This window comes from Nannobrachium achirus, assembly GCF_963921795.1.
Source record: "Nannobrachium achirus genome assembly, chromosome: 12".
Taxonomy (NCBI): Eukaryota; Metazoa; Chordata; class Actinopteri; order Myctophiformes; family Myctophidae; genus Nannobrachium; species Nannobrachium achirus.
The window spans coordinates 29386448-29412758 of NC_137832.1; the positions used below are offsets into that span (position 1 = coordinate 29386448).

At 42.1% G+C, this 26311-nt stretch overlaps 1 protein-coding gene across 1 annotated transcript; it reads left to right on the top strand.

The window, feature by feature from the left end:
• The first annotated feature begins 1389 nt into the window (after positions 1 to 1389).
• Positions 1390 to 26158, top strand: LOC308295928 (transmembrane protein 150A-like). Its single transcript, XM_080739005.1, has 8 exons — positions 1390 to 1438; positions 3692 to 3990; positions 4649 to 4696; positions 8637 to 8723; positions 12209 to 12276; positions 15427 to 15554; positions 17418 to 17595; positions 21589 to 26158. The coding sequence occupies exons 2-8, from the start codon at positions 3926 to 3928 to the stop codon at positions 21906 to 21908; spliced, it is 894 nt and encodes a 297-aa protein (XP_080595131.1). The 5' UTR covers positions 1390 to 1438; positions 3692 to 3925; the 3' UTR covers positions 21909 to 26158.
• Positions 26159 to 26311: the final 153 nt, after the last annotated feature.

Consider the following 26311-nt stretch of genomic DNA (forward strand, 5'->3'; position numbering starts at 1 on the left):
AGGGTAGCCAGACAATATCTCACTTGTGTTAGCAGATAGAGTTTAGCTGCGCTAGGCTTGGGAGAGGGTGAGCAAGCTATCTGTGTACTTTGACTGTATCTGTATCCTATATACTTTTATTTAGACCGAAGGTTGCAGTTTAGTAGGTGAAACGACTCTGTCTGTCTGTCTGTCTGTCTGTCTGTCTGTCTGTCTGTCTGTCTGTCTGGACGTGTACACTTTTGTACAGTCTATGGGTTTGCCGCTCTGCCATCACGCTTTGATATCACTGTGATGTCATGGGAACCACTCTATACCATAAATCAATTTTAAGCCCATATATGGAGATCCCTGATGTCATCAATATTAAGCCCATATCTAACAGGACTTCATATGGGAATGCCCATATATGGAGGAAGACAGCCCATATCTGTGTGGCTGGTTCAGACAGGGATCTCCATGTATGGGCATAAAAGGGATTGTATGATGTCAGATGTGATAGACGTCATAGGACTTTCACATAACGAATAACTGAGTAAACATGTTTGGGGTCTCACAGCATATCTCCAGGCCTACAGTATGGATCTCCATGGGTACCAGGGGTCTCCATATATGGGTAACTGGTCCGATATACATCACTGGCCTGATGGCCAAGACATGGCGTGACCTTGCTTGTCGCCCTGAGGCGTCTTACTAGTTGTACATTATCTATGTCTGCTGTTCATGTTTTTATGGGACCCCCTTGAAAATGAGATAATAAAAATCAGAAATCTTAAAGAGGCTTCATAATGTGATGATTGGATTATGAGTACTTATAGTGTTATAAGCCGATTACATTGCATCTATAGTGATTCATGCTTTATAATTAGTCGTGATTATTGTTATAAAGCATCATGAGTTCTATTTATGAGTTTATATTGCATTATTATAATTCATTAGCCTATAGGGATTCATATAGCAAGTGTTAACTGTTAACCATGGCATATAAGCCTGACTGTAGGTTTGGGAATGCTTGCTTGGGAAGTCATTGTTCCAGAGAAGACTTTTCTTAACTTACCAATAAATGCCGAACTCAAATTATTTCAATTGATCATAATTATCTTTGTAAGTTATGGGTTTTCATAATGCCGGTTGGCAACACATTTTTAATGTCAGATACATATGTGTAGGCTATTTTAACAGATGTCAGAAAATATAGACAATAACAATAATAATAAACTTTTCATTGGTCCGGAGCAAAGTCCCGGCCTTCGCTAATATTTCCGTGGGTATTGTAGTCCTTTGGCCAAATTGTCCTGTATCCGAATGAATTCCAGACATTTTCCCGAAAAACTACAAATACAGTGCGGCACGTGATCCACTGGAGTGGAGTGGGCCCTGCGAAATAAAGGGGAGTTTTTTAAAGGGAAACCAAGGTTGTTCAGGTTCCGTGGTTGGCGGTGGTTACAGTGGGATCGGGGTAGGTGAAAAGTGATCTTTCATGTAAATGGCTATTATTTAATGCTGTTGTTAACCGCATGCACAGAATGCTTGCCTGTATATTCGACGAGGCTCGTCGCTCAGGGTAGCGTGAATCACCCGGCTGGGGGTGTCTTGTCTTGGTTCCCAAACAAACGAGTGTAGCTGCAAGCTAAGCAGCTAACCGGAGGCTAACATTGATGTGGGGTTCTTCTGGTCAGCTAGATCAGGGGTCTTCAATGTTTTCAGGCCAGGCAGGCAGGGACCCTTTAGCTGAGAGAGAAAATGAAACGGGGACCCCCACTAGATATTGTATAAAATTGTGTTATGTTCATAGATTTCTTTAGACAGCTTAAGACTTGTTTGACAGCACTATCATGTTGTGTATTTTATCTTCTTTTCCCTCTACAAACCTCTTTGCCAAAAATAGCCGATCTACAAGCTTCAACGCCTCGCAGCTGTAAGCTTGTATATCTGCTATTTTTGGCTAATGTTCCACTCAAAATAGGGATGATATAGGGTTCAAATGGTTAAAGGAAAAACCATGATCCTATCACAATTGGCGCCCCCCCCTGTAGTAACTCTGAGGACCCCCTAGGCGTCCCGGACCCCCTGTTGAAGACCCCTGAGCTAGATTATATTCACTCTCTGTTTAGATCAGTGGTTTTCAACCCTTTTCCATGTCAAGGTCCATTATTTATTCGCCATTTGAGCCACAGACCACCGTTTGATGAGATTTAGCCTCTCAGAAAGCAAAACTTATAATATTTTGTTGTCGTTGGATAATAGATTTTGTCCACAATTCCATTCTGTATTGATGTGGGATATAGGAGAGATGACAGGCAAACGTTGATCAAAATAACAATTCTTCTACATTATCTAATTGTGTGGACACTTCTTGTAAATTGAGTAATGCAGATGTTAAGATAAGGGTCCATTTGGTTACCAACTCTCCATCATTTAGCTGGGGACCACCTGGAATCCCCTCAGTGAATACTGGTGGTGCCCGGAGCACTGGTTGAAAACCACTGGTTTAGATCAAATAATAATCCTGTTCTCAAAGTGTACATTGGTTATGACATTGTAACATTGTATTAAATATGCAGGTCTGTTCCTCACAATACCTGCAAGCATTGTGTTCATAACGTTACATGTTGGTGGTCGTAAATAATGACAGTTGCATTCCAAAAACATTTTTTATTGTATCTTCATTGAGCTACTATTCACTATAAGGTCAGCAGTTCAAGTCTTAAATGACACATTCAGTCAGACACAAGTTCCTTATATGATTAAAGATCAAATCAATAAACAAATCCACCATTTGGTCAATTGCTTCCAATCAAAAAGTAGTGCACTAGGTTTAACAATGGCAGAAAGAGAGTAGACCCACTGAATGATAACCCACAAGACATTTTTTTTAATATAACGTTCCACATGCTATTACCTCAAGCAACAATCCTAAATGTAGGCTAATGAATAATTAGGATATACAAAAAATAGCACACTCATAATGTTCGTTCCTTCCACATTTTTCTGTTACCATGCCAAACAATGCTAGGCTCTGTACCTTTTGAGCGTTTATGAAATACTATCTAAACATATTTCTTTTGCATTAACTTAACCAGATAGTTTAGATAACCAGCAAACGGTAATAGCGAGAAGTGCAGGGTCAGAGACACACTGCACAAACACATATTACAAATATTCTCCTGTCTCTAGCAAAACAATATGTAATGGATGGATTAAATATGACTTATCATGTTCATGCAAATGCTCTCGTGGTTCAAATGTCCTCATGTCTTAGTGTGACCTTGCTTAGAGAACCAGGGTTTCTATTTATTGGGCTTTCCTTGAGACAAATTCCTATAATCCCTTTGAGCGAAGGTCAGATTTGTAACTGTACACTGTGGAAAACGATACTGCCACTCTTGTCTTGGCCCATGTTTTTTTGCTCCAGACCTGACCTTGGTGGAGTCAACATTATCCCCAATGTGTGCTATACATCTGTGTGTCAGGAATTGTAATGACCTTTTATACCTTGAATGCAGCTGTCTGTGTGTTATAAAGAGGTCTTAACAACAATCTGCCATGGTTTATGATTAGGGCTTTTGTTTGTGTCTGCCCCTCTGTCCACTTCTCACTCACTCTCTCGCTCCCTTCTTTCTTGTCTTTCTTCTGCTCTCTGTTTCTCTGTCCATGTCTGTCCTTTGGTCTGCCTTTTTGTGTCTATCTCTTCTTCTGTGTCTCTGTTCAGATTGCTGCTGGTTGCAGGGCTCGTGGGAGCAGCAGAAGTGGTGTGCCATTCCCCAGTCCTCTACATGCCCCTCCCTTGTGTGTGTCCCTGTCTGTTAGTGCCCCTGCCCGTGTCCGTCCCTCTCTGTTAGTATCCCCTACCTGCTTTCCCACCTTGTCACCTTACTTCTTCAGTCCATTGAAGCCCCTGAACCCCCCTCCATGCTTTGGACACATTCAGCTCACTGCCAGCCCAATGACTGCCTGGATCGTCCTGCCTGTCAGCCTATCTGCTTTTTCCATCACTGGAATATGGATAGTGTAAGTAGCAGTTTCATTATTTATTCATATATATACACAGTATATATATGATAGGGCGATGCCCGTTGGGAATGCATGCCACTTGGTTGTTTACCCATTGCAGCCAGTACCCGTTATCACAACTTGGAGGCCAGTCTATGACATAATGCGTCCCGTTGTACCCGTTAAAGTGCAATACCCTTTCGTCTTAGTACCACTACTTGGAGGCCAGTTTACACACACACACACACACACACACACACACACACACACACACATACTATTCAAGCTGTGTCCGGCGCTGATCCGACCAACTTCCCACTTAGCACCTTGTCGATCGACCTCGTCGATCGACACACCCCAAGTTTGACGTCAACACAGACACACAGATTCAGTGCATTTATAGATATATAGATGTTTGATTACAGTGCCACAGTGTTTAATCATCATAGTAGTATAAGTGATACGTAACTGTATAGGACCATTAATACATATAGATTTATACCTGTATATACGTTTGTATTATATTTGGACACTTGCTTTGGCAATGTAAAGGTATGTTCACTCATGCCAATAAAGCTCCTTTGAATTGAATTGAAATTGGTACCCAGCATCAGCTTCAACCTTTATGGAGAAGAGATGTCATCTTGGTTTATGTGTTTGTCTGTCCTCTCTCCAGCTATGCCATGGCTGTGATGAACCACCATGTTTGTCCTGTGGAGAATTGGTGAGTGATGACTTCATACCAGGAAGGGGTGACTTGATTCCAGGACATAGAATAAACAGTTGTGTTGGATTTGTAGCTTTAGTGCAATCTTACCCTTTTAAATTCCTTTGAATTCAAAGCTCTATTGTCTACTAATTAATTTGGGATACTGACAGTATTAAAGCCCCTCTCCAGGCAGTATTATTATATTACTAGTAAGATGCCTCAGAGCGACATGCGACCTCGCCCTAAAGGGCGAGGTCACGACAATTCTTGGCCATCTAGCCAGTGATGTATATCTGAGCAGTTACCCATATATGGAGACCCCTGGTACCCATATATGGAGATCCATGTACTGTATATGGTACACCCCTTTTATGCTCATACATGGAGATCGCAGTCTGAACCAGCCTCACAGATATGGCATAGATATGGGCTTAATATTGATGACATCAGGGATCTCCATGTATGGGCATAAAAGGGATTCTGTTAGAGTGGTTCCCATGACATCACAACATACAATCCCTTTCATGCCCATTCATGGAGATCCCTATCTTAACCAGCCAGACAGATATGGGCCATGTCTTGGCCATCTGGCCAGTGATGTATATCGATGACATCAGGGATCTTCATATATGGACTTTTACATAGGTGATGTCACCTGTGATGTCACAGGGATGTGTCAAGGGAACCACAGTGTCAGGCATGACCTTCAGAGATAAACGGATACATGGACAAGATGTGCCGGCTGTGTCATCACAGTGACATCAGAGCATGATGTCAGAGCAGCAAATCCATAGACCGTAAAAATGTGTACACACACGGAGACAAGCTGTGACATTTCTCATGATAAACTGCGAACCTACAGTGTAGTGTTACAGACATATATAATAATAATAATATTCTTTTCAGAGGCACCATAGCCAATCTTTGACAAATAAGTACATTTTGAGTGCAAGGTTCAACATTCTAATTACTTAAAACAGTATTTTACTAAAAGTAACTTAATATCACAATTCCATTGTCCAGAGTGTCTTAAATACAGTAAAGCCCCTGTTCTACTAGAATACCATAACATTGGTAAATGGTAATAATAATAATAATAATAATAATAATAATAATAAAACATTTTATTTATGAGGCACTCGATGTCGCCGTACAACAATTTAAAAACAGCAGTTGATACTAACGTGGGGAGTGAATAAAAAAAGTAACACAAATTGTTGGCATTGGCAGTGGAAAGTCCCACATCCTTTATGGAGAAGTACCGTATGCGATAATGGCGTCTGTAGGAGATCCGTGGTTTGCCGCGGCTTGTGATTGGCTGAACCAGAGGTAGGGAGCGCTCTGCTGTGTTCAGTTGGACCGCGCGCAGGTGCCGAAAGTCGGGGGGGCGAAGATTTACTATTCTGGCACCCTGGTTTACAGTACCATGCATAGTAGTACATGAGGACCGCAGGAATACACAAGAAACGGAGGGTGAGAGAGATTTGGTCCGGTTGATCCGGTTCCCAGTACATAACACTCCGGATGATTTAGGTCCGTACACGGACCCTTACGTACAGCACCCAACTGGACGGACTGAACGTACAAGATGTATCCGTAGCAAGAAGTACCCGCGGCCACCGTTGTCAATCGTAGGCGCAGTAGTGAGGAAAATTACTTTTCCTCTGCTCTATGACAGCGGTTCTCAAACTATGTGTCCCAATGAGAAATATATTGTATCAAGAAACGGGAAAAAAGGAACGTCGCAACCACGTGAAGAGGACGCCTTGACTGCACACACACACTCTCTCACACAATCACACGCACACCGCCTATCCTCCAACAACAAGACGAGGCACACAAGAAGAGCTGATTAGCTCAGCGGCTCATCAAATACTTGGGAATTATATGAGCGGGTGTGTTTTGTTATAATTACTCCGGGTCCGGATCCATATGTGGTTAAATCTGTACCGTCACAGAGTTTTACATTTACCGCGAATCCGCGATGCAACGTTGCCGAACCAGTCCAGACTGTTACCACTTATAACATCACGTCGGGTCAAGAAATGCTGTGGTTCTACATATTTTGGCTTAATGCCAGCTTCGCTTTTGTTAGCTATTCTGTTCTGTGCTGGGAGGCACAATGTGGCGCGGGCCCAACGGAGAGCGGGTCGGCACGTACATAACGTAGAGGAACTATGCATGTTGACGGATTTACTGTACGTACTCTCTCACCCAAAACGTACACAAAATCAACCATACGTAACTATAAAATAAATGGCCCTTAACTTCTAACAGCGCTGAGTCAGCTCATGTGACCTTCGCAACGCTCGCCACAGCGACTCGCTCGCTACCGCTCAATGTGGCTCAAGGTCGCCTGTGACGGCGTGCCTCCGTTGGCATCACCGAAAACAAGCGCTCCTTTCCCTTGCATCTCCTACGGATACAATAATAGTGACATTCCCACATTTATATGTATGTAACGCGTACAGTACGTAATAATGAGGTGTCTAAAGCACGCTAGACTAGGAATTTGGGGATGACAAATTACGTATTTGGGACGAATAGAATTGATAACATCCATCTGCAAGATCACAGATCTCTGGTCGCAGTGCTCCGTCTCTCACCCACTCGCTAGAGTCGCTACACACAACGTACGGAGCTGTTCCTTAAAGGATTCATGCTACTTGTATTACGCCAGGAAATTGGAACTCAGTCTAGTTGGATACTCCATGTGTGTGTCTCTCTCTCTCTCTCCCCCATGCTCTCTCCACCAGCATGAACACAAGAGCGTATGCCATCTTGCATTGTAGTTTATACACTTATAAGACTGTCATATATATATATATATATATATATATATATATATATATATATATATATATATATATCTGTCAGCGAATCTCTTAATTACACAACACTGGTTTTATCAAGCATTTTAGTTTATAGAAATGTATTTTCATATAGAACTAATTTCGCCGTCATGGCACTACTAAGTAAACGGACGCTTTTCATTCCCACTACAGCTGTGTGAGAACAATTACTGGAAATCAGTCAAGGTAGGGAGTTGTGAGATTGGCGGTACAAAATAAACAGACATTCGAAATCGGCGCCGGTTCCCAAAGGACTGCCAAATGATGATTACTGGCTTTACATGCCAGTGGGAAAGCGGTTTAAGACTCACAAGTCTGTCTCTAAACACTTTGCACAACTAGAGACTGAGGACTGTCTCCCAGCTTTCATTGCTAAAACTGGGTGGAGTACATTTTTAAATTGGCTGATGGGGGCTTTAAGGCATAAGCTCAACAATAAAATGTAAAAGAAATACATGTCTTTTTTAAATGGCAAATGGCATCATGACCCCTATTAATGTATAGGGCATACTGTAGTGGCTGGCCCTATTCACATGGGACTGGGTATTACCTTGGGACCTCTGATAATTGCGGAAGTCGTCTGTGATCTTAATCCTGCGTGAACTAATGAATACTTTGTAAAGTAAAACTTCCCCAATCCCCAGGTCTCTAAAGTTATGTGTGACTTTCATGTACTAAGGGCGGCATAGCTCAGGGGTAGAGAAACCGTTATTAGAGCACGAAGGGTTCCCAGTTCGAATCCGGGCTCCCCCTGAGTTAATGTCCTTGAGCAAGACTCTGAACCCCTAATTGCTCCTGGTGAGTAGGTTGGTGCCTTGCATGGTTTCCTCCACCACCGGTATATGAATGTGTGTGTGTGAATGGGTGAAATCTATGTAAAGTGCCTTGGATAAAAGCGCTATACAAATGCACCATTTACCCTGTATTTGAACACAATTGCAGAATTCATTGCGTGCTTGTTCTGGGGACAAATTGACTTTTTGTGTCAATTCGTGTCAAAGGTCGTGTCCAGCCTTTACAAGATCTAAATGTCTCAATAAAAGAGCAGGGAGACCAAATACAACCGCCCAAATTGTATAACTATTTATTGTGTCTTTATGCAGGTCTTACAATGTGACCTGCACAGAGGAGCTGCCACGTCCCGGCTTCCCCAAGACATGTTGCACCATCCAGGACATTCCTCTCATCAGGTCTGCTGTTTTTTTGCTCTTCCTCTGCACAGATGTCCCTTTCACTCTCTTATGTCCACAACAACACAGGAAGCAATTGTCTGCGAGCGAAGTCCCTCCCGGCATGATTTGTTTTAGCGCCTTGTTTTATGGCACAGCTGTGGCCATTATTAGCACACATGCAGTATAAAATTGATGGTTTTTATGCAAAACCTGCATTTCTTTTTACCACTGGTAATTGAGTACTTTTTGTTAAACATGCATCAAAGGGGCAAAAAGAGGCACTGATAGTCATAAGCACAAAGACATCAATCCTTAACTTGGTTTTGTTTTATACACAGACATAAAACATAGTGTGGCGTGACAAACGTGACATTACAATGTTATAGTCTAAAGTCTACGTCATAGTCCAGATAGCATGAAAAAAAGAGGAACTCTGCACACTTGTTTGACGCTCCAGCGGATCTTCATCAGGTATGATACCTGATGAAGACCCGCTGGGCTTGAAACGTTGTTATCCTGAAATAAAAGTTGTCGCTGGAGCGTCATAACAGTGTGCGGACTTCCACTTCTTTTCATGGTGCGTATTTTTGGTCCAGCACCCGTAAATATTTTGGAGATGTGCGTGCTTCCTCCTCTGCTCTATAGTCCAGATAGCAGACATGGCCTATAAATAAACTGTTTCACATCGACATTGACATTGACGCAGTGAACAGCTGTTTTAACTATTCTGTCTTTAGACTTGGCAAATACAATGAGCTTCAGCTTTTGACTAGGAATGGCTAAACATTTGGACTGGACATACAGTATAATGAGCTGTTGCAGTCTTGATAAACTCCAAAAATTAGGACAAAACTAAGGCACGAGCACAATGTTGTTGTGACTAAGTGATTCAGTGGAAAATAGTTTTTGTATGCATAGATTATCAACTGCTCAACCTACAGATGACAATATTCTTTTATTTTTGTATTTAGTTCAATGAACATTATTAGATATCCAGTCTATGTTCATATCAGGGCTCGAGACTAAGGGACTCCCGACGTCCCGGGGACCTAAAAATATGTATTTGGGACGCAAATTAATCTCCTCTGGGACACAAATCGGGACGTAGATGATTTTTTGCACTGAACGTGCGCATATCACTGTCGCTACATACAGTAAACGGTGCGCAGCTAAAAAGTTACCACAGGCGGTGTTATCAATATCATCCTTTTCAGGTAGAACACGCTGCGTTAGAGGTTAATTTACACTGCAGAAAGAGGCGGAGAACAGACTGTCAATCTAGATTACAATTTAAAACGGCTTCAAAAGAGCCGATTTACAAGGCTGAGGCACAGCCAGCCATGCAAGCTGGCGCGTTCCCGAGCTGTGGCGGCTTATTTTCTCTTTCTTTTATTTAACTCTTGACAACAACAGGTCCGCTCGCTCAAATAAATAACTCTATCTCATCAGAATCAGAATCAGAAACACTTTATTGCCAAATGCGTCACAAGGACACACAGGAATTTGTTGTGGTGTTACAGCACAGATAAAAACACACAGACAGAACACATTTAAAACAAGACACTCAGGACATGATATAACCCATAATAAAAACTATAATATATACGTAAAACATCATTAGTCTTTAAAAATCAGTGGAATAAAAACTAGCTAACAAGAACAACGGGGGGTGGTGGAGAGGTCCTTATTAACTCATTCGTAGTTTACGGCCGTAAAGCCCGTTAATTTCTCTATGTCTTTCACTGCCGGCTTCTCCTACCGGTTAACGTGGGCGCTCGTCCAGTTCCCATCGTGCGTTATCGGACACTGCTATGCATCGTGTGTTCGCGTATTCCATCAGCTTCTCAAATCCGTTGAAACTTTTTCAATTGATCAATAAGTTCTCCATCTGTAAGCCGCGGAGCTCAGACAGAAAGTTAACGGGCCAAAATAGAGGACGGACTTCCGCTTCCGGTTCAGGGACTCCAATGTTAAAGTTGTCCGCTCAATAATGTGTCCGTGTAGAAACTGATCACGGAGCATTAGTTCCGGCCTATTTTAGTTGCGCTTCGATAAAAAAATGTTTTTTAATTCATTTTTATTACATTTACGGGCTCTACGGGCATGGCAGAGAAGGGGTACAAAGGGGTATTTTGATGGCAGAGTTTCAGTTAAGGAGGGAAAAAACTGTTCAGGTGACGAGTGGTCTTGGTCCCTATGGCACGGAAGCGTCTTCCTGAGGGGAGCTTCTTAAAAAGACCATTACCAGGGTGAGAGGGGTCAGAGAAGATCCTCCCTGCCCGCTTCCTGACCCTGGCATCGTACAGCTCACTAACAGAGAGCTGCTTCTGTCCCGTCAGCTTCTCCGCTGTGCGAACAACCCTATTTACATCCTCATTACAGTTCATCTGAACAAAAACAACGATGCGAGCCGTGAAGCAGACTGCATGCCATGCAAAGAGACCGTGGTTATACTTATTCCGTACGGCCATGTTGTGCGTGAGCCATTATGATCTAAAAGCCCTCCAAGCCCAGAGGATGCGACGAGTTATATAGTCAGGGAATTTTAATAAAACCCTGGGAATAAATTCCTTACCAAACAATTTCTTCACCAATGTGTTCGTAAAGGTGTCTAGTAACATATCAAACAAAGATTGAAATTCAACATCCCTAGCAAAATGTTTGACAGCTAGGGTAATTCTGGGTCTCATTCACTTACTATACACTGTACTATAAGGGAAAAAAATCACTCCCAAAAATATGCTTTAAGTGGGGTGTGAGGGGTCTAACTAGGTGTTTTTAAATTATTCTGAATCCATTGCAAGCATTTGTTTTGCACGAAAAACATTCTTTGGGCTAAAAATGGACCCCCATACCACTGTGAAAAGTGAAGACTCATCACTAAAGCATAGTTTTTTTGGGTCTGTTTTTTTAACCCAAAGAATGTTTTTCGTGCAAAACAAATGCTTGCAATGGATTCAGAATAATTAAAAACACCTAGTTAGACCCCTCACACCCCACTTAAAGCATATTTTTGGGAATGATTTTTTCCCCTTATACAGTGTATAGTAAGAGAATTACCCTAGCTGTCAAACATTTTGCTAGGGATGTTGAATTTCAATCTTTGTTTGATATGTTACTAGACACCTTTACGAACACATTGGTGAAGAAATTGTTTGGTAAGGAATCTATTCACAGATTTGACAGTTATTCTGCTAGTTTTCCCTGACTAATAGGCTTGTAGATTAGTGAGGTTCAACGCGCAACACCTTATTAACCTGGTTAATATGTTAACATGGTTCCACGATTATGGGGGTCCCCCCCTTAATAATAAGTGACATTATGTGCCTCTAAAGGGAGGAATGGTCCTAGCACACAGTGCAAAGTAACAGAATTGTACCGCACTGGTCATGGGAATCTACTAGTGATGTAAATATTGAGTTATGGATGTGTGTGTTAAATGATGGGGTTTCTTTGTTATAATGATGGATGTTCTGTGTCAACTCTCTTCTTGTGTTCTCCAGTAAGTGTGGCTCCTTCCCTCCAGAGAGCTGCCTGTTCAGCCTCATTGGCAACGTGGGAGCTTTCATGGGTAAGGCATCCATAGTCCATACTCTGTTCTAGTGTTTCTCAAACAGTGGGTTTGCAACCAAATGTAAGTTGTGAGATGTTGTGACAGGCTCACATTTCACCAACAACTTCGATAGAGGAAGATCGCGTTTCTGTTACTTGATACATGTGGTTCTGGCTTCACGGTTATTGCAGAATTTGGTTTCTCATTGTGAAACCCCTTGGACCACTGCTCAATCTTACTTCTGCATTCCACACGGCTAGTATAAGCCACACTGTCGCCCGTCTGACTGGTTGAGAGGGCATACTATTGTGTCATCTTTTAACATTGATGTAATTGTTTTACCAGTAAGACTCCCTAATCGGGAGATAAGCGACCGTAGGTGGCTTATCTCCACAAATAGGGCAAAAATTTGTTTTTCCAAAATCTTCCTGATCCATGTTGATGACATGAGTGTAGACATGCTGTGTAGTGATATTCGTAGTGATATTAAAAATCGGCCTGAAGGTGGCGCTAGAATAGGGCCATGTGAGAAATGAGGGGTGGGGTCTCCGCGTTGCCTTGGCGGACGAATAGGTACCGGCCCCGGCTCTCCCGGACGCTCCTAGCCCGAGTTACGGCATTTTATGTGCGCTGCAGTGGCAGGGGGTCCTCCACTGGGGGCGCCACCACTTTTGCATCCGTTCTGGAGCACCAGGAGTCGGTGGTCCCTGGGAATTCCCCGTGAGCAGCCCCGTTCATGGCAGACTTTGTAACTGTTACTGATAATATTTTGTTATGATTTTTTTTGTATTGCAATATTTTACTGTAGCCTACATACACTGTGAACTGGTGACCGTTCATCACAAATGATGTGCTTTCTTGTATTATAAACACAGTCAACCCATCTTTTGCACCTTCATGTGCTCGTATGCACAATCACTAACGGGAGAGTATTTTTTGCAGTCCGAGTGTATCAAAAAAGCAACTGGGTTAAGCACCGTTGGTCCGACCAGTTTAACATTCACCAGGTTTGCATTCACCAGCGTCGGCAGGTTGGCATTTCACCAGATTAGCATTCACCAGCGTTAGTTTTACTGAGGTTAGGGTTAGGGATAAGGTTAGGTTTAGGTGTATCCCCAACTTTCGTCACCTCTGCGCAGCCAATCACAGACTTTAGCTGCCTTAACCCAGTTGCTTTTTTGATACACTCGGACTGAACGAGCTGCAAAAAACACTCTCCCAATCACAAACACACTGTAATGATAATACGCCTTAAGTGAAGTTAAAACCATAGAAAGTAGCTATAATTTAGAACCATAGGAAGTAACCTACTGTCGTAAACACTGTGTCTAATAGTACAATAAAAGATCTTAACCTGAGTATACCATAAAGTACAATAGCATTAGCATACAGCATGCTGTCTTTGAAAGTATCGTCATTTTGTCAGTCATGGGTCACGTACAGCCATTTAAAAAGTTAGCCACTAGACATTACTTTTTGGTCTTCACATGCTAGCCACTAAAGCTCAGAGCATAGTACTGAGGGCCTTTAAATAGCTAGCACTCGGCTATCAATAATAGATGTGGATTTTCTCTTCCTCTTCCTTCCTCTCTCTCTTTCCTCTCCCCCTCCCCCATCCTTTCTGACCTTCCCCCATTGCTGGCCTTGCGGTCTTGTTTATCATCTATAATCTCTGCCCCGTTCTCCACCTCTGCGCTTAATTACATCCTCCTTCTCTTACACGTTTTGGCTCACATTTCACTTACTCTACTCTTTCTGTTGTGGCCATCTTATTCCCTTACTTATTTTTTGTATCATCTGTTTTCTGTAACTGTGTGTGTGTGTGTGTGTGTGTGTGTGTGTGTGTGTGTGTGTGTGTGTGTGTGTGTGTGTGTGTGTGTGTGTGTGTGTGTGTGTGTGTGTGTGTGTGTGTGTGTGTGTGTGTGTGTGTGTGTGTGTGTGTGTGTGTGTGTGTGTGTGTGCGTGTTAAAACGGGTCTTCAACAGGGGGTCCTAAGGGGTCCTCAGAGTTACTACAGGGGGTCCTCCAAATCTTTGTGTGATAGAAACCTTTTTTTTCCTCCTTTTTTATATTAACCACTTGAACCCTAACGTCCATATTCTGAGAACTTTAGCCAAAAATAGCCGATCTACAAGCTCACAACGCCTCGCAGCGCGAGGCTATTTTCGGCAAAGAGTTGTGGTATAGAGGAGAAAAGGTCAAGTTTATTAAGTGTTGACAGTTCAAGTGGTTAAATATCTGAAACCACAAATTGACATGAGTCCAAAATACAAGGAAAAGGTTGTGGGGGTCCCTGCTGCATCTTTCTCTCAGCTAAGAGAAAGATGCAGCAGGGTCCTTGGCCTGAAAACGTTGAAGACCCCTGTCTTTAAAAAGTTGACAAGTCACAGCTCATGCATGACATCATGAAGTAAAACCTCCAGGCAGCCATGCCTGGTTGGACTATTTGATTTATGGAAAGGGCTCACTGGAGGAACACATTGTTGAATAACTTTCTTTGCTACAGGTGAAGTATTTATAAAGACAAGTCTGTCACCACAACAGTCGTCATTCCCACAAGCAGCCAGCTTTTTGGGGGGGCTTTGCAACGCAACATGACATTGTGACGTGTGTTTCGTTTCAAATTGATTGCACTTGGAGTCCAGGCTGTTATTAGACTACGGCCTTGTTCTGCTGTTGCATTCATTGTAATTAATAATCAGGAATACCGTCTTCTATAAACTCCTCCAGTGGTAGTGTTAAACCTGAATATGTGCATCAACTATCAGGCCTAGAATTATTGAATGCTTTAACCAGGGTGCCGCGCCGCGAGCTTGTAGTTCTGCTATTTTTGGAAAAAGTTGTGAAAATGTGTGCAAATCTTTGAATATATGTATTTTCAAAGCGAACGTTTGTAACTCAAATTTTGCTTCTGGGTGGTCCCTGGAACTAGATATCTTGAGATGGGGGTCCATGGCCAAATAAATCGGGTCAAAATTCACATTTTCACGATTTTTCAAAAATAGCAGATCTACAAGCTCGCAGCGCGGCACTCGGTGCCGCGCTGTGAGCTTGTATATCTGCTATTTTTCAATAGTTAAAGCATAAAATAATGATACAAAATAATGTGTACCCGTTCTAAATGGGTTCTAATAATGTAAATGTTTCTTTCCTGGCGGTTTCCGACAGTGGTGATGGTGTGTCTACTGCGCTACGCCCAGGTCATAGAGCACAGCCATCAGTGTTGGATCAACACTAGCGCCGTGGTGTCGGGCTGCACCAATGCTGTGGGCCTGGTCATGGTGGGCAACTTTCAGGTGAGCGTCTTCACTATGGATTAAAGTTCCCAGTCCCCGCAACTGCTTTCAGTCATTTGGATTCCATAGAAGTCAGCATGTCTTCTAATGGAAGCATGATGCGCAATGAAAGTAGCCTATCTACAAGCTCTCTTGTAGATAGACCAAAGCTCGTAGATAGCCCAAATGAGGATTTGGCGAATGCTTGCCGTGGCGGTGTGGACCGTGCGTAAAATGACGAACGCGTTCGTCATAGGCATTAAAAGAGTTAAAACATAACTTTACCACTGAACAATGACACACTGTTCAACAATTTTTTGAGCGGTGGTCACACCGTCTCCATAGCGTGGCCGTGTGTGTAGGTATGTATGTATGTTTGTTTGTATGTATGTATGTATGTGGGTGGGTCTGTATGTAGCCTCAAGCCTGTGGTGTAGTACCTTTTATGACCACACATGTTAAGGGAGGGGCGCTGTTTTCAGGCCAGGCCAGGCCAGGCACACACACACGCGCACACACACACACACACACACACAGGGGGGGCGGGGGGGGGGGATAAACCACCGCTCAGTTCACACGGGTGTGTTTTTTTAAGTTTCATGTTCCTCACTGGAAAGAGTTTTGGTTTATGACAGCCTTTCAGAACCGGTTGTATAACTTTGGGTTAGGTTTGTGGTCAGGTTATTTCAGGCACATTTCCTTATTCCTGAACAGTACCTTTCTCTGCTACCTGTTGCTTGCCTTGCAGTATTGCTTACTCAGCCATTGACACACTTTCGGGCAGGTGAAGTTTGCTTTCAGGTTGCCCAACCGGGCAAGTGCTCATTTGAGAGGGGACGCAACGTTTACAAACACAACACGAGATATCTGTCTAAACACCTGAATGTGGCCAGCACACTCTGTCTTCTGAGGTGTAGAATGTAAAATAAGAGCACTGTTTACCTGTAATGTGCTGTTTTTACTGTTTCTACACTTAAAAATGTAAACTAACAAGTGTGAAACCATGGACATGTTCAATCATAGCTATGTAGCTAGCTATGTGGATTTGTAAGTATTGAGGTACAGTATGACATTTTTTATCGCACAGCCCCATAAAGTAAAGACATAAGTGTTCAATTTAGCGGTTATTCAAATCTTACTTATCATTTTATAATGGACAATTTACTTTTCGGGCAAGTGGTCATGACCTTTAGGCATGTAGAACATGACCTGTACTTGCCCGACAGGCAAGTGCCTCTGAGACCTTAGTGTCAACCCCATGTTGATGAATGTAATCACATTCTGCTGTCATGTTCAGTCACTCTAGGTGTGTGATCAGCCAAATCCCTTAACATCTAAATAAAATCTTGACAATATTGTGTACAAAGATATAAATTAGAATACTCTTAAAGAGGTGGTGCCATATACTTTTTCTGTTTTGTATGTGTCTATGAAGTTAACATTACTCTAATAGACCTCAGGGTGGGGTTGTAATGTGCAAATCTGCCTTCCCTGTGTATTGTTGATTACTTCCTGAAAGGTGAAAGCCAAAGTCAAAAGGCCCAACTGAAAAACACTGAGTTAATGACAACATATAATCAACCCCTCCCCCTTTACCATACACCCCACACTGTGGGTGTGGCTAACTTCCGCTGGGTCACCACCCACCTGGCAACCAGGCATACCTAATGAACTGGTGGGTGTGGCCACATAAAAACATAATTTTAACACTTTTTGTACACTTTTTTTTTTTTTTTTTTTTGAAAAATCTTCTTCCTAGTATAATCATAATACCTGATCACCATGTTTTAGGGGGGGGGGGGGGGGGAATCATTGCACCGCATCTTTAAGACTGCATTTGTAGACCACAAATTTGTAATTATATTTTATGTTTTTTGCTGGCAGGTTGACCACGCGAAGTCTCTCCACTATGTGGGTGCGGGTGTGGCCTTCCCAGCCGGGCTTCTATTTGTGTGCCTGCAATGTGTGCTCACCTACCGCGTGGCGGTGACTGCCCTGGACTACTGGATGGCCCACTTCCGTGTCGCACTCGCCATTGGAGCCATGATCTCCCTTGTCCTCAGTATCCTTTTGTGTCCATCTGGGGTCAGAAATGGGAAAGAAAAGAGGGGGTATATGAATATGTATTCACGCATCATCAAGTCAGTGCTACAGTCGAGGAGGCTGTACGTTTTTAACGAGGCACAAGAGAAAGGTTGGACTCAGTCCTACATCAGTTGTCAACCACTGCTAGACTATCAATGGACACGTGGCCCTTATTTATCAAAGTGGAGCAGACCAAAATCCACCACAGTAACTGTCAGGATTTTCTATCGTGACTTTAACTTGAGCGTGCGGCCAGCTCAGATCTCAACTTCTGATCTGAGGTCGTGAAGGATTTGTCTATATCAGTTTGTTCCATCATAGGCCTGTGGCGCAGCATTGTGGATATTTCCAAGTGTACAAGCAATGAAAATTGCAATGAAAAAAAGTAAAGCCCTGCTTCATCATACAGTACATGCCGTCTCACAAAAGTAGTGAAAACAGCAGATCTACAAGCACACAACGCCTCGCACCACGAGGCGTTGTGTGCTTGTAGATCGGCTGTTTTCACTAGTTTAAATATTTTTTAAAATGATGAATGCAAAACGAATGGTATTGGACATACAAGGTTTTCACCCGACAACGACGATATTTACGTTATAATTTAGATGCTTAATCATTCAGCCATTTAAACAGTGCTTTACTGTCACCTAATATCACCTACAGTAATGCTAGTTGACAGTCATATTTTTCTGCTACTATCAACATACAGTATATTTTGTTTTAAATAGAAAAAAATGTTGCGTACTGGTGCTTCTGCAACAAGGTTAAAGTACAGCACACTAAAATAAGGTGGCCTAAGTGATCACTGATTACGCTTATAGTTTTCTGAATCCGTATTTAAAACTAAATATAAACAACTTATTTTTCCTTGTTGGAGGTGTGTACAGGCTGACATTCATGCATGAGAATATATAGGAATAATATTGAGGTCATAAGTATTAACTAAAATGTACTTGTATTTCCCCCTGGTAAGAGGTAAAGAATATGGGAGAAATTGTTGTCCAGAGACCAGTCAATAATGAAACCAAGTAATGACTATTGTGTTGTGTCTGTGAATGTTAAGAGAAACTATTGAATCATGAGTGTGACTCATATCTCTTTGAAGTCACTCCTAGAATCTTGTTTATTGATGACTAGGCAGATTTTTCTCTGGAGGGAAGAGTGGTGGGGGCTGTCATGAGTGAAGTATGTTGGAACAGGATATGTCGTTGGGATGGGCAACAGAATGGCTAACATAATGTTGATATACAAGCATGTCTTGAAGTTTTAACTAGTGAGTCACAAATTATGACTTGTATGCAGAGAATGTATAGTAAGGACGTATGTAGTAAGGTCATTCGGATGAATTTAAACTGCTGTTTGGTTATGTGTATAGTACAGTACATGCACACAGAGCGATTAGCCCTATTCACGGCCCGCCCACTCAGCATCCCCCTGGTGCTGAAGTCACGTTTTGAAGGGTAAAACCCTGCTAAAAGCCCATAGAGTTAACACAGAAATTGCAAATTTAATGCAATTTCCGAATAGTAAAGTATAAAATACGGCTAGCATGATCAAGAACACAAGATAGTAAAAGGCACAAAGCATTATAATTTACTTTACCATTTGAAATAATGATTTGTTGGCTATTTCCAGCTATTTCTGTTATAGTTTCCCCTTCTAAACTGACGTCAGCACCAGGAAGTTGCTGAGAAATTTGCTGAGTGGGCGGGCCGTGAATAGGGCTAATTATAACGAGGCAATGAATCAACATAATATTTTTTTAAACAGCGCAAATAAAGTCAGAAAGGGTCTGGGCAGCCCAGTCGGTAGAGCACTCGCCTTTCGGCCACAAGGTCATGAGTTTGATACTGGGCACCACCAACTCAGCGTATGAGTACTCTGAGTGGTGTGGCAAGTCGTGTGGTTAGTACTGGGAGTGGGAGCTGATGGTAGGTGTTGCGCTCCACCTCAGCAATCCATCTCCCAGGGGTCTAGCACGTTGCGAAGCGGGGATAGACTCCAGTGCTCTGGCTCCGACCTACTTACTTCAAATCAGAAACCTGTATGAATAGAATGAGGTATCACCAGTGCCACAATACAAGTAATCACATTGCTTTTTAGTATGGTTTATTCGTGTCGCTCCTAGTGTGTAATAACCTTTTATAAAAACTATTTCCATTACTAGAGCTCACTAAATTAGAACTTGAGTTGAGTGACAAATGCAACTTGGGAAATACATTCTGAAAGGGCTTAACACACTGTTAGGTGATTAATAGAACATGATACCCCATTGTATGAGTGCAAAGGTTCTTTGAGTCCTTCTGCTCCTCGTCATACTCTGTGCTGCAATCGTGCTGGGAGGGATGTAAAAGCAGATGCTGTGTACTGCTGGAAGCATATGGGCCTGTCAGCCTGTTCCAGCCTTAAAAATAACATGATCTACAGTGACGATGCCTCAGTATACTACATCATCCTATTCAGTTTTTTACCATACAGACAGAACTCGCAGGCATTTTTCATGGGGTCCTAGTGCATTCCACAACCTGAATATAAAGAAAATACTGTACATTTACAATACAAACAATTAGAACACAGCAACAAATACAAGAAAATTATGAGATTAGATTATTTGCACAAGAGTAGAAATTGCCCTCAACTTTTCTAAGTAGCAGTTTATCTTGAGTTATAAAAACTAGCCCTTACCCGTTCAAAGATATGAGCTCCAAAATGATGTGCAGTGTGTGGGTTATGGGATGTGCACTGTGCACACAGTATATGAGGGATGGAAAGTAACTTTAACTGGTGCTTGCATGATGTAGGAGCATCAATGTAAGAAACCCGTTTCCTTTAATGGCTACAGAGATACTGTCCCCCCCCCAGCCCGCCCGCCCACCCGCCTGCACACACACCCGCCCGCCTGCCTGCACACACACACACACACACTCCCCCCGTGTGTGTGTGTGTGTGTGTGTGTGTGTGTGTGTGTGTGTGTGTGTGTGTGTGTGTGGGTTTGTGTGTGATTGTGCATGGCCTGAACAACAGCGCCCCTCCCTTAACATGTGTGGTCACAAAAGGTACTGTAGGCTAAATAGATATAGATACACCATAAAAATGCAAATATACAGCATACGATTTGCGAAAGTGACAAACGGGCTTCACAGTTATGTCAGGTGTGTTCATATGCTTATGGTGATGCGATTTCAGATCAATTGCTCCAGCCACTGATGAGAAACGCGGTTTCAGACAGACAGACACTCAGACAGACAGACATTCCGAAAATTATATGTTAGATGAGAAAGGAATGGACTTGCCCAAAGAGTTTTAATAATGAAGATGGGGCAACCTGCATCGCGCAACCTTGGATCCACTAGAGTGCGACATTGTACACAAAGCCTACAAATAGCCTCCTAAGTGGGCGCCGGCTCGGGGGCAAATCTCGCGAACGCCTGTTTACTGGCGCTATAGATCCCGCGAGAGTGTGTTTACTGGTGCTATAGATCCCCCGAGAGTGTGTTTACTTGTGCTAGATCCCACGAGAGTGTGTTGCTGGGACAGATAAAGGGCGATAATAAAGTAGATTTTCTCCTTTTTGTGTCGCTGAAAAAAGCCACTTTAGTATGACAACTTTGTTAATGTTATGTGGCTTGTGAGTTGTGACGATGGGGTCCAATATTTAGTTCAGTGACCACGGAGCAAAATAATAGTTCAGAAGCTGTGTTCACATTAGCTCTCTCATTGTAAATGAATAGACTCCAAACATGCTTCCACCTCCTAAAAAGGTATCCACCTACGTCACGCAGAAACGGGAAGTACGGGTCTGTCCCGCCCTTTTGCTATCGCCCTCTTGGACTTGCCCCAGGCCTGCTTGGGATACATGTGGCCAAAGATCAGAGTTCAATCAAAAGTCATTACCTTCAACAGGCATAATGTTACACGCTCTTAATGTATTTTTGTGCCAGAGAGTTGTTCCTTAACTTGCTTCCTCTAGGCGGCATCTTCTTCATCCGTGAGAGCTTTGTGCTGCAGCACGCTGCGGCCATCTGTGAGTGGGTCTTCACCGTGGACATCCTGGTCTTCTATGGCACCTTCACCTACGAGTTTGGCACAGTCACTAGCGAGACCTTGATGGCGGGCCTGCAACATACACACCTCCAACACCACCTTCACCATGGCTCAGGGGTTATCTTGGGATCTGGGGCCAGGGCCACAGCACTTGGTGGGACCTCCAAGGGCCCGCTGAAGTCTCCCGGTGGAAGCAGCACATCCACTCATCTCAACTGCACCCCTGAGAGCATAGCCATGCTGTAGCTTGCTCTGCCAGCCACCAAAACAAAATGGTTGTAGAAGGTCATCACAGAGATGCCACAAAGTCACCTATAAGCTACAACTTGTGGGAAACGTTGGTCTCCCTCATGGCATGTGGAAATGGAGGAGAGGGGTTTTTTTACCCCAAGAATTGGACTTGACACACTTGCTAATAGTGTCTGTTAGTTTTTATATTTTTTTTGTCAGAGGCCATTCTGTTCAGCCATTCCTGTCAAACCTCTGTTTGCATCTGCTGTAGGGGCACGTGAAGAAACTCTGAATGTGTGGTTGGACCTGGGAAGAGAAGGTTTATGGGATACTAGTCGTAACGAATGTTTTCCAAGATAGCCAATGACTTGAGACACCGACCTGTGACTCCGGTGTCAGGTGTCATTTTGTTCGGCTGTTGTGGCTTTTAGTCACAATTATCCGTGGTCTTCATAGCAGAATATGAAGAAAGTTTCCTTGAGCCACAAAGATTTTTTTATTTGACTTTTTTATTTCCCCCCAGACTCTTTATCACGAGATCCCCTCTATCCCAATGCTTGCCACAGCCACAATTGTACTATTTTGAACCCCCGAACCTACCACTCGCACGCCACACTTTGAATGAGAGCATAATAGTACTCTTTTTAAGTTTGTACTGTAAAAGCATCGTAATAGAAAATACTGAATGTTCAAGAAGCAAATCCTGTGGTAGTGAACAGTTATGTACCTGTACCTTTTGAGGGGCTATACATACATGGACAATTTTTTACATGTGAATCAAGTATAAATTAACTGCCAAATGATTGGTGAAAATCATTAAGGTAATTTGACTTGGCAATTTTTATGTGCACAGTGTCTGTCTGATATCTGGAGTAGACCCCCATATGGGCAGGTGGTATAAATCCTAATTTAGATTTATTTATTTTAAAATATATATAAATCTCAATTGAACCACTGAATTTGATAGTTTCATTCCAAAAATAGACATTTGTTATTTACAAAATGCTTTCAAGCTCCTCATGTCAACCGCTGTTTTTTTGAGGAAATAATAATCAGTGTTTTTGAAATATTGCTTGATAAATTTCAAGCAGCAAACAATATGGACAATAGTGTTCCATTTTGGAATGAAACCCTTTTTTGTTCTTGTCAGGACATTGCCCATTGTGTCAACATGTGAGTGCAGAATGCTTGCATAACCTCAATCACTGCTTTCAATTCTTGATTTATGACTGCCCTCATTGATATTTTAATGTACTATCCCTTCCTTTACATCATTCCATTGTCTTGTGATTTGATGTTTCTGTATATGTTCTGTACCTTTCATTGACGCCCCTTTTGGTGCAGTAACCCTGATGCCTTTGTAATCCAGGAGAGGTTGAGCCCAGGGATCTTAATTTCTATGTTAGGATACTTGAACTGATCTACTTCAAAGTTTAATTCAGTGGTTGTCAGATCCAGTCCTGGGGAATTGGACTACAGTCTAAAAGGGTTGGAACATGTATTAATCTGCTGATCAATTGGACTTATTAGATGACTAGAATGAAAACCAAACCTCTACTGAAGTTGTATTAGTGATTTATGAAAAAGGGTAAACCGATACAGTCTGTCATTAACTTGTAGATTAATTTCACACTTGATATTACAGTGGAGAAACACTGCTTTAGATTCCAGGCTGGACCCTTGGAAGCCTTATTTGAGTGTGGGGATGTGATCTCAATTTAAAGACTTAAAAATATGAAGTAGTAAGAACCATTTGGTGGTGGTGGCAGATGCTGCATGTACTGTAGAACGGAGGTATCTAATCCTGTGCCATGTGAGGGCCAAAGCTTAGGTAGCTTTTTATTCCAATCAAACTACATCAGTAGTAGGGCATTAACGAAAAAGTCGACTCAGTCGACTTCATTACACAAGTCGACTCCCACCAGAGAAAGTCGAAGTTGAAAAAAAAAAAAAAATCTGTTGTGAAAATAGCAGATCTACATGCTCACAACGCCTCGCGTATGTAGATCGGCTATTTTCACAATTTCTGCCTCTATATATTTGACAATTTGGCCAATGTTTAATTTGTCATTTTAGAGGTATTAAAAAGTCCTTAAATTGGCACTTTAGAAATGTGAAAATACCCTCTATACACTTAGACTTTATGTTGGTTTGTTTACAGTTGAGTGAGAAAACAATGTTTCACATTAAGTTAATCATCTGGGGAACCCCCAAAATAATTGTCGGGGGGGTTGTGTGTGATGGGTTGTGTGTGACGTCATCAAACGATAAAGTCAACTACAACTCAACTTTTTACTGAGTCGAGTCGACTTACAAAATCACAAGTCGTTAATGCCCTAGTAGTAGTCTCATTAATTGGCAAACTGAATTGTCAAATCACAACTTTTTTTCCTTTCTTTTGGTTGGTATGAAAACGTCCTTACTTCTGCCACTCCATTCTCATTGGCACCTAGATGGATACTTCTGCTGTAGACCTTGTGCCATTAATCTTTGGGTGTGTATGCATGATGTGATCATGAAGTTCTAAATACATTGTTTAACCAAGCAATATCAAACACCCAATTCCTGTTCAATCACATGCCTGAGTGTATACAGGTTTTAGTACAACAGCTAATGTCACTCTTTGGAATGCCTTTGACCAGACAGAACTTATCAGTATAATGTTTGGTTAGAATGAAATAATGTTTGGTTAGAATGAAAGCCTGCATACACTCAGGCAGGTGATTAGTTGTCATTGACCTGTACAATGCACCTGTCTTTCGTCATGACAAGTGAAATGAACACACATTTTGAACATGTCTTAAGTTGGTCACACCTCAAATGGCAGCAAACTAGCACCACCTTGAGGAGACACTGTCACTGTTTGAATGATGTGTGGTTATTCTTTTCGGGTCAATCACGTCTGTGATGAATGTCAGGGGTAACCTGTGGGTTAGCTGTTGGTAGTATTGGTGTATAAACTATGTCAAATCACTGGATGCCAGCAATATACATTTAAGTTGTCATTTCAGCTACCTCTGTTAATATCAGTGAAGATGGAAGTCAGGGTTCTTACAAATCCCCCCCCTTTCCAGTATGTTGTTTTTTTTGACAGATTTTTGAGACGTTTATCAGTGTTCAATATGATGTATGCTGATTCTGGCTTTGCAATGTGACTTGGCCAAATCAGCAGTGGCTCAGGAGGTAGTGTTCACTTCGTATTAAGACACTAAACCCCTAACTGCTCCTGATTATGAAGTTGATGCCTTGTATGGTTGCCTCCTACATCGGTGACGGTGTGTGAATGGGTGAATGTAAGGCACATTGTAAAGCACTTTGGATAAAGGTGCTATAGAAATGCGTGCATTTACCATATCGCCTATACAGCTTCAAGTTATTCTAACAAATATCACAAGATGTGAAATGACAGTGGGTCTACAACTTGATAAAATACGAGCAGAGTATGCAACCGAACAGTTTTTCCCAAATACCTTCTCAGAATTCCTGTGCTGTTTCAACAGAGGTCCCAGAAACAGTCTAGAAATGTATTTATCAGATTTTATCTAACTGTTTACAGGAACCTGAAGTAGAACAGCTGTGTCAAAGATGGTGTCTCAAACTCCTACTCTTGCCAAAAAAGAAATAAGATTGGAATCGGCACTGGAATTTTGATGCATCTTAACGTTTTCAGCCATCTGGCCCCTGGCAGTAGGTGAGATACTGTGCGTGGGATGTGCATGGTTGGTTTCATGTACTGTGATAGAGATTCTAGTTCCTGTATATGCACAATGTTCTTTTGGCCTTATCCTGCCTCATCCTGTGCCAGATGTTTTGTAGAATCTTGCTTTCTTGCTGTAGCCCATTTTCACAATTCTGTAAAACGAAGTCAAATAATCATAAGACTTCACTTGGCAGCTTGTTAAAACTAAACTGTACAAAGTCAGATTTATTCTGTGACAAAAACCCTCTTCCATCTTCCACTGGACAAGCCAAAACATACAGTATAAGTGGCTTTACAACTGGCTTTGTCAACATGTCATTTCTCCGCTTACTGGAACCCTACGGAAAACAAATGTCTGTAACATAATTCCCCCCCCCCCCCCCCCCCTGTAAAATGTGCACTCGACTTTATCTGATGGAAAACTGAGGACAACCAATGAACACCCCAAAAACAAGTTAACAAGGCAACACAGAGAATATTTTGTTTCCTTTTTTTTATATATATATAAATTACTTCTGTACATACAGTATGTATGATTTGTTTATCATTTAGGTAATTTCTTTTGTCAGAGATTTATATTAAAATATGGAATAAAAAAACAAATTATAAATGCTTGTATGATTGGTTATTTTTGCATGCCCAAATAATACCACTAGAGGGACCTTGGGCTCATTCATTGACATGATGGCTAGGTTCATTTGACAGGCATAGTGGCATA

Excerpts from the sequence above, each read along its gene's own strand:
- LOC308295928 (XM_080739005.1), top strand. The coding sequence starts at position 3,926 with ATGACTGCCTGGATCGTCCTGCCTGTCAGCCTATCTGCTTTTTCCATC. Across the intron at positions 3,991-4,648 it reads ATCACTGGAATATGGATAGT|CTATGCCATGGCTGTGATGA; the intron begins GTAAGTAGCAGT and ends TCCTCTCTCCAG. Across the intron at positions 12,277-15,426 it reads CAACGTGGGAGCTTTCATGG|TGGTGATGGTGTGTCTACTG; the intron begins GTAAGGCATCCA and ends GGTTTCCGACAG.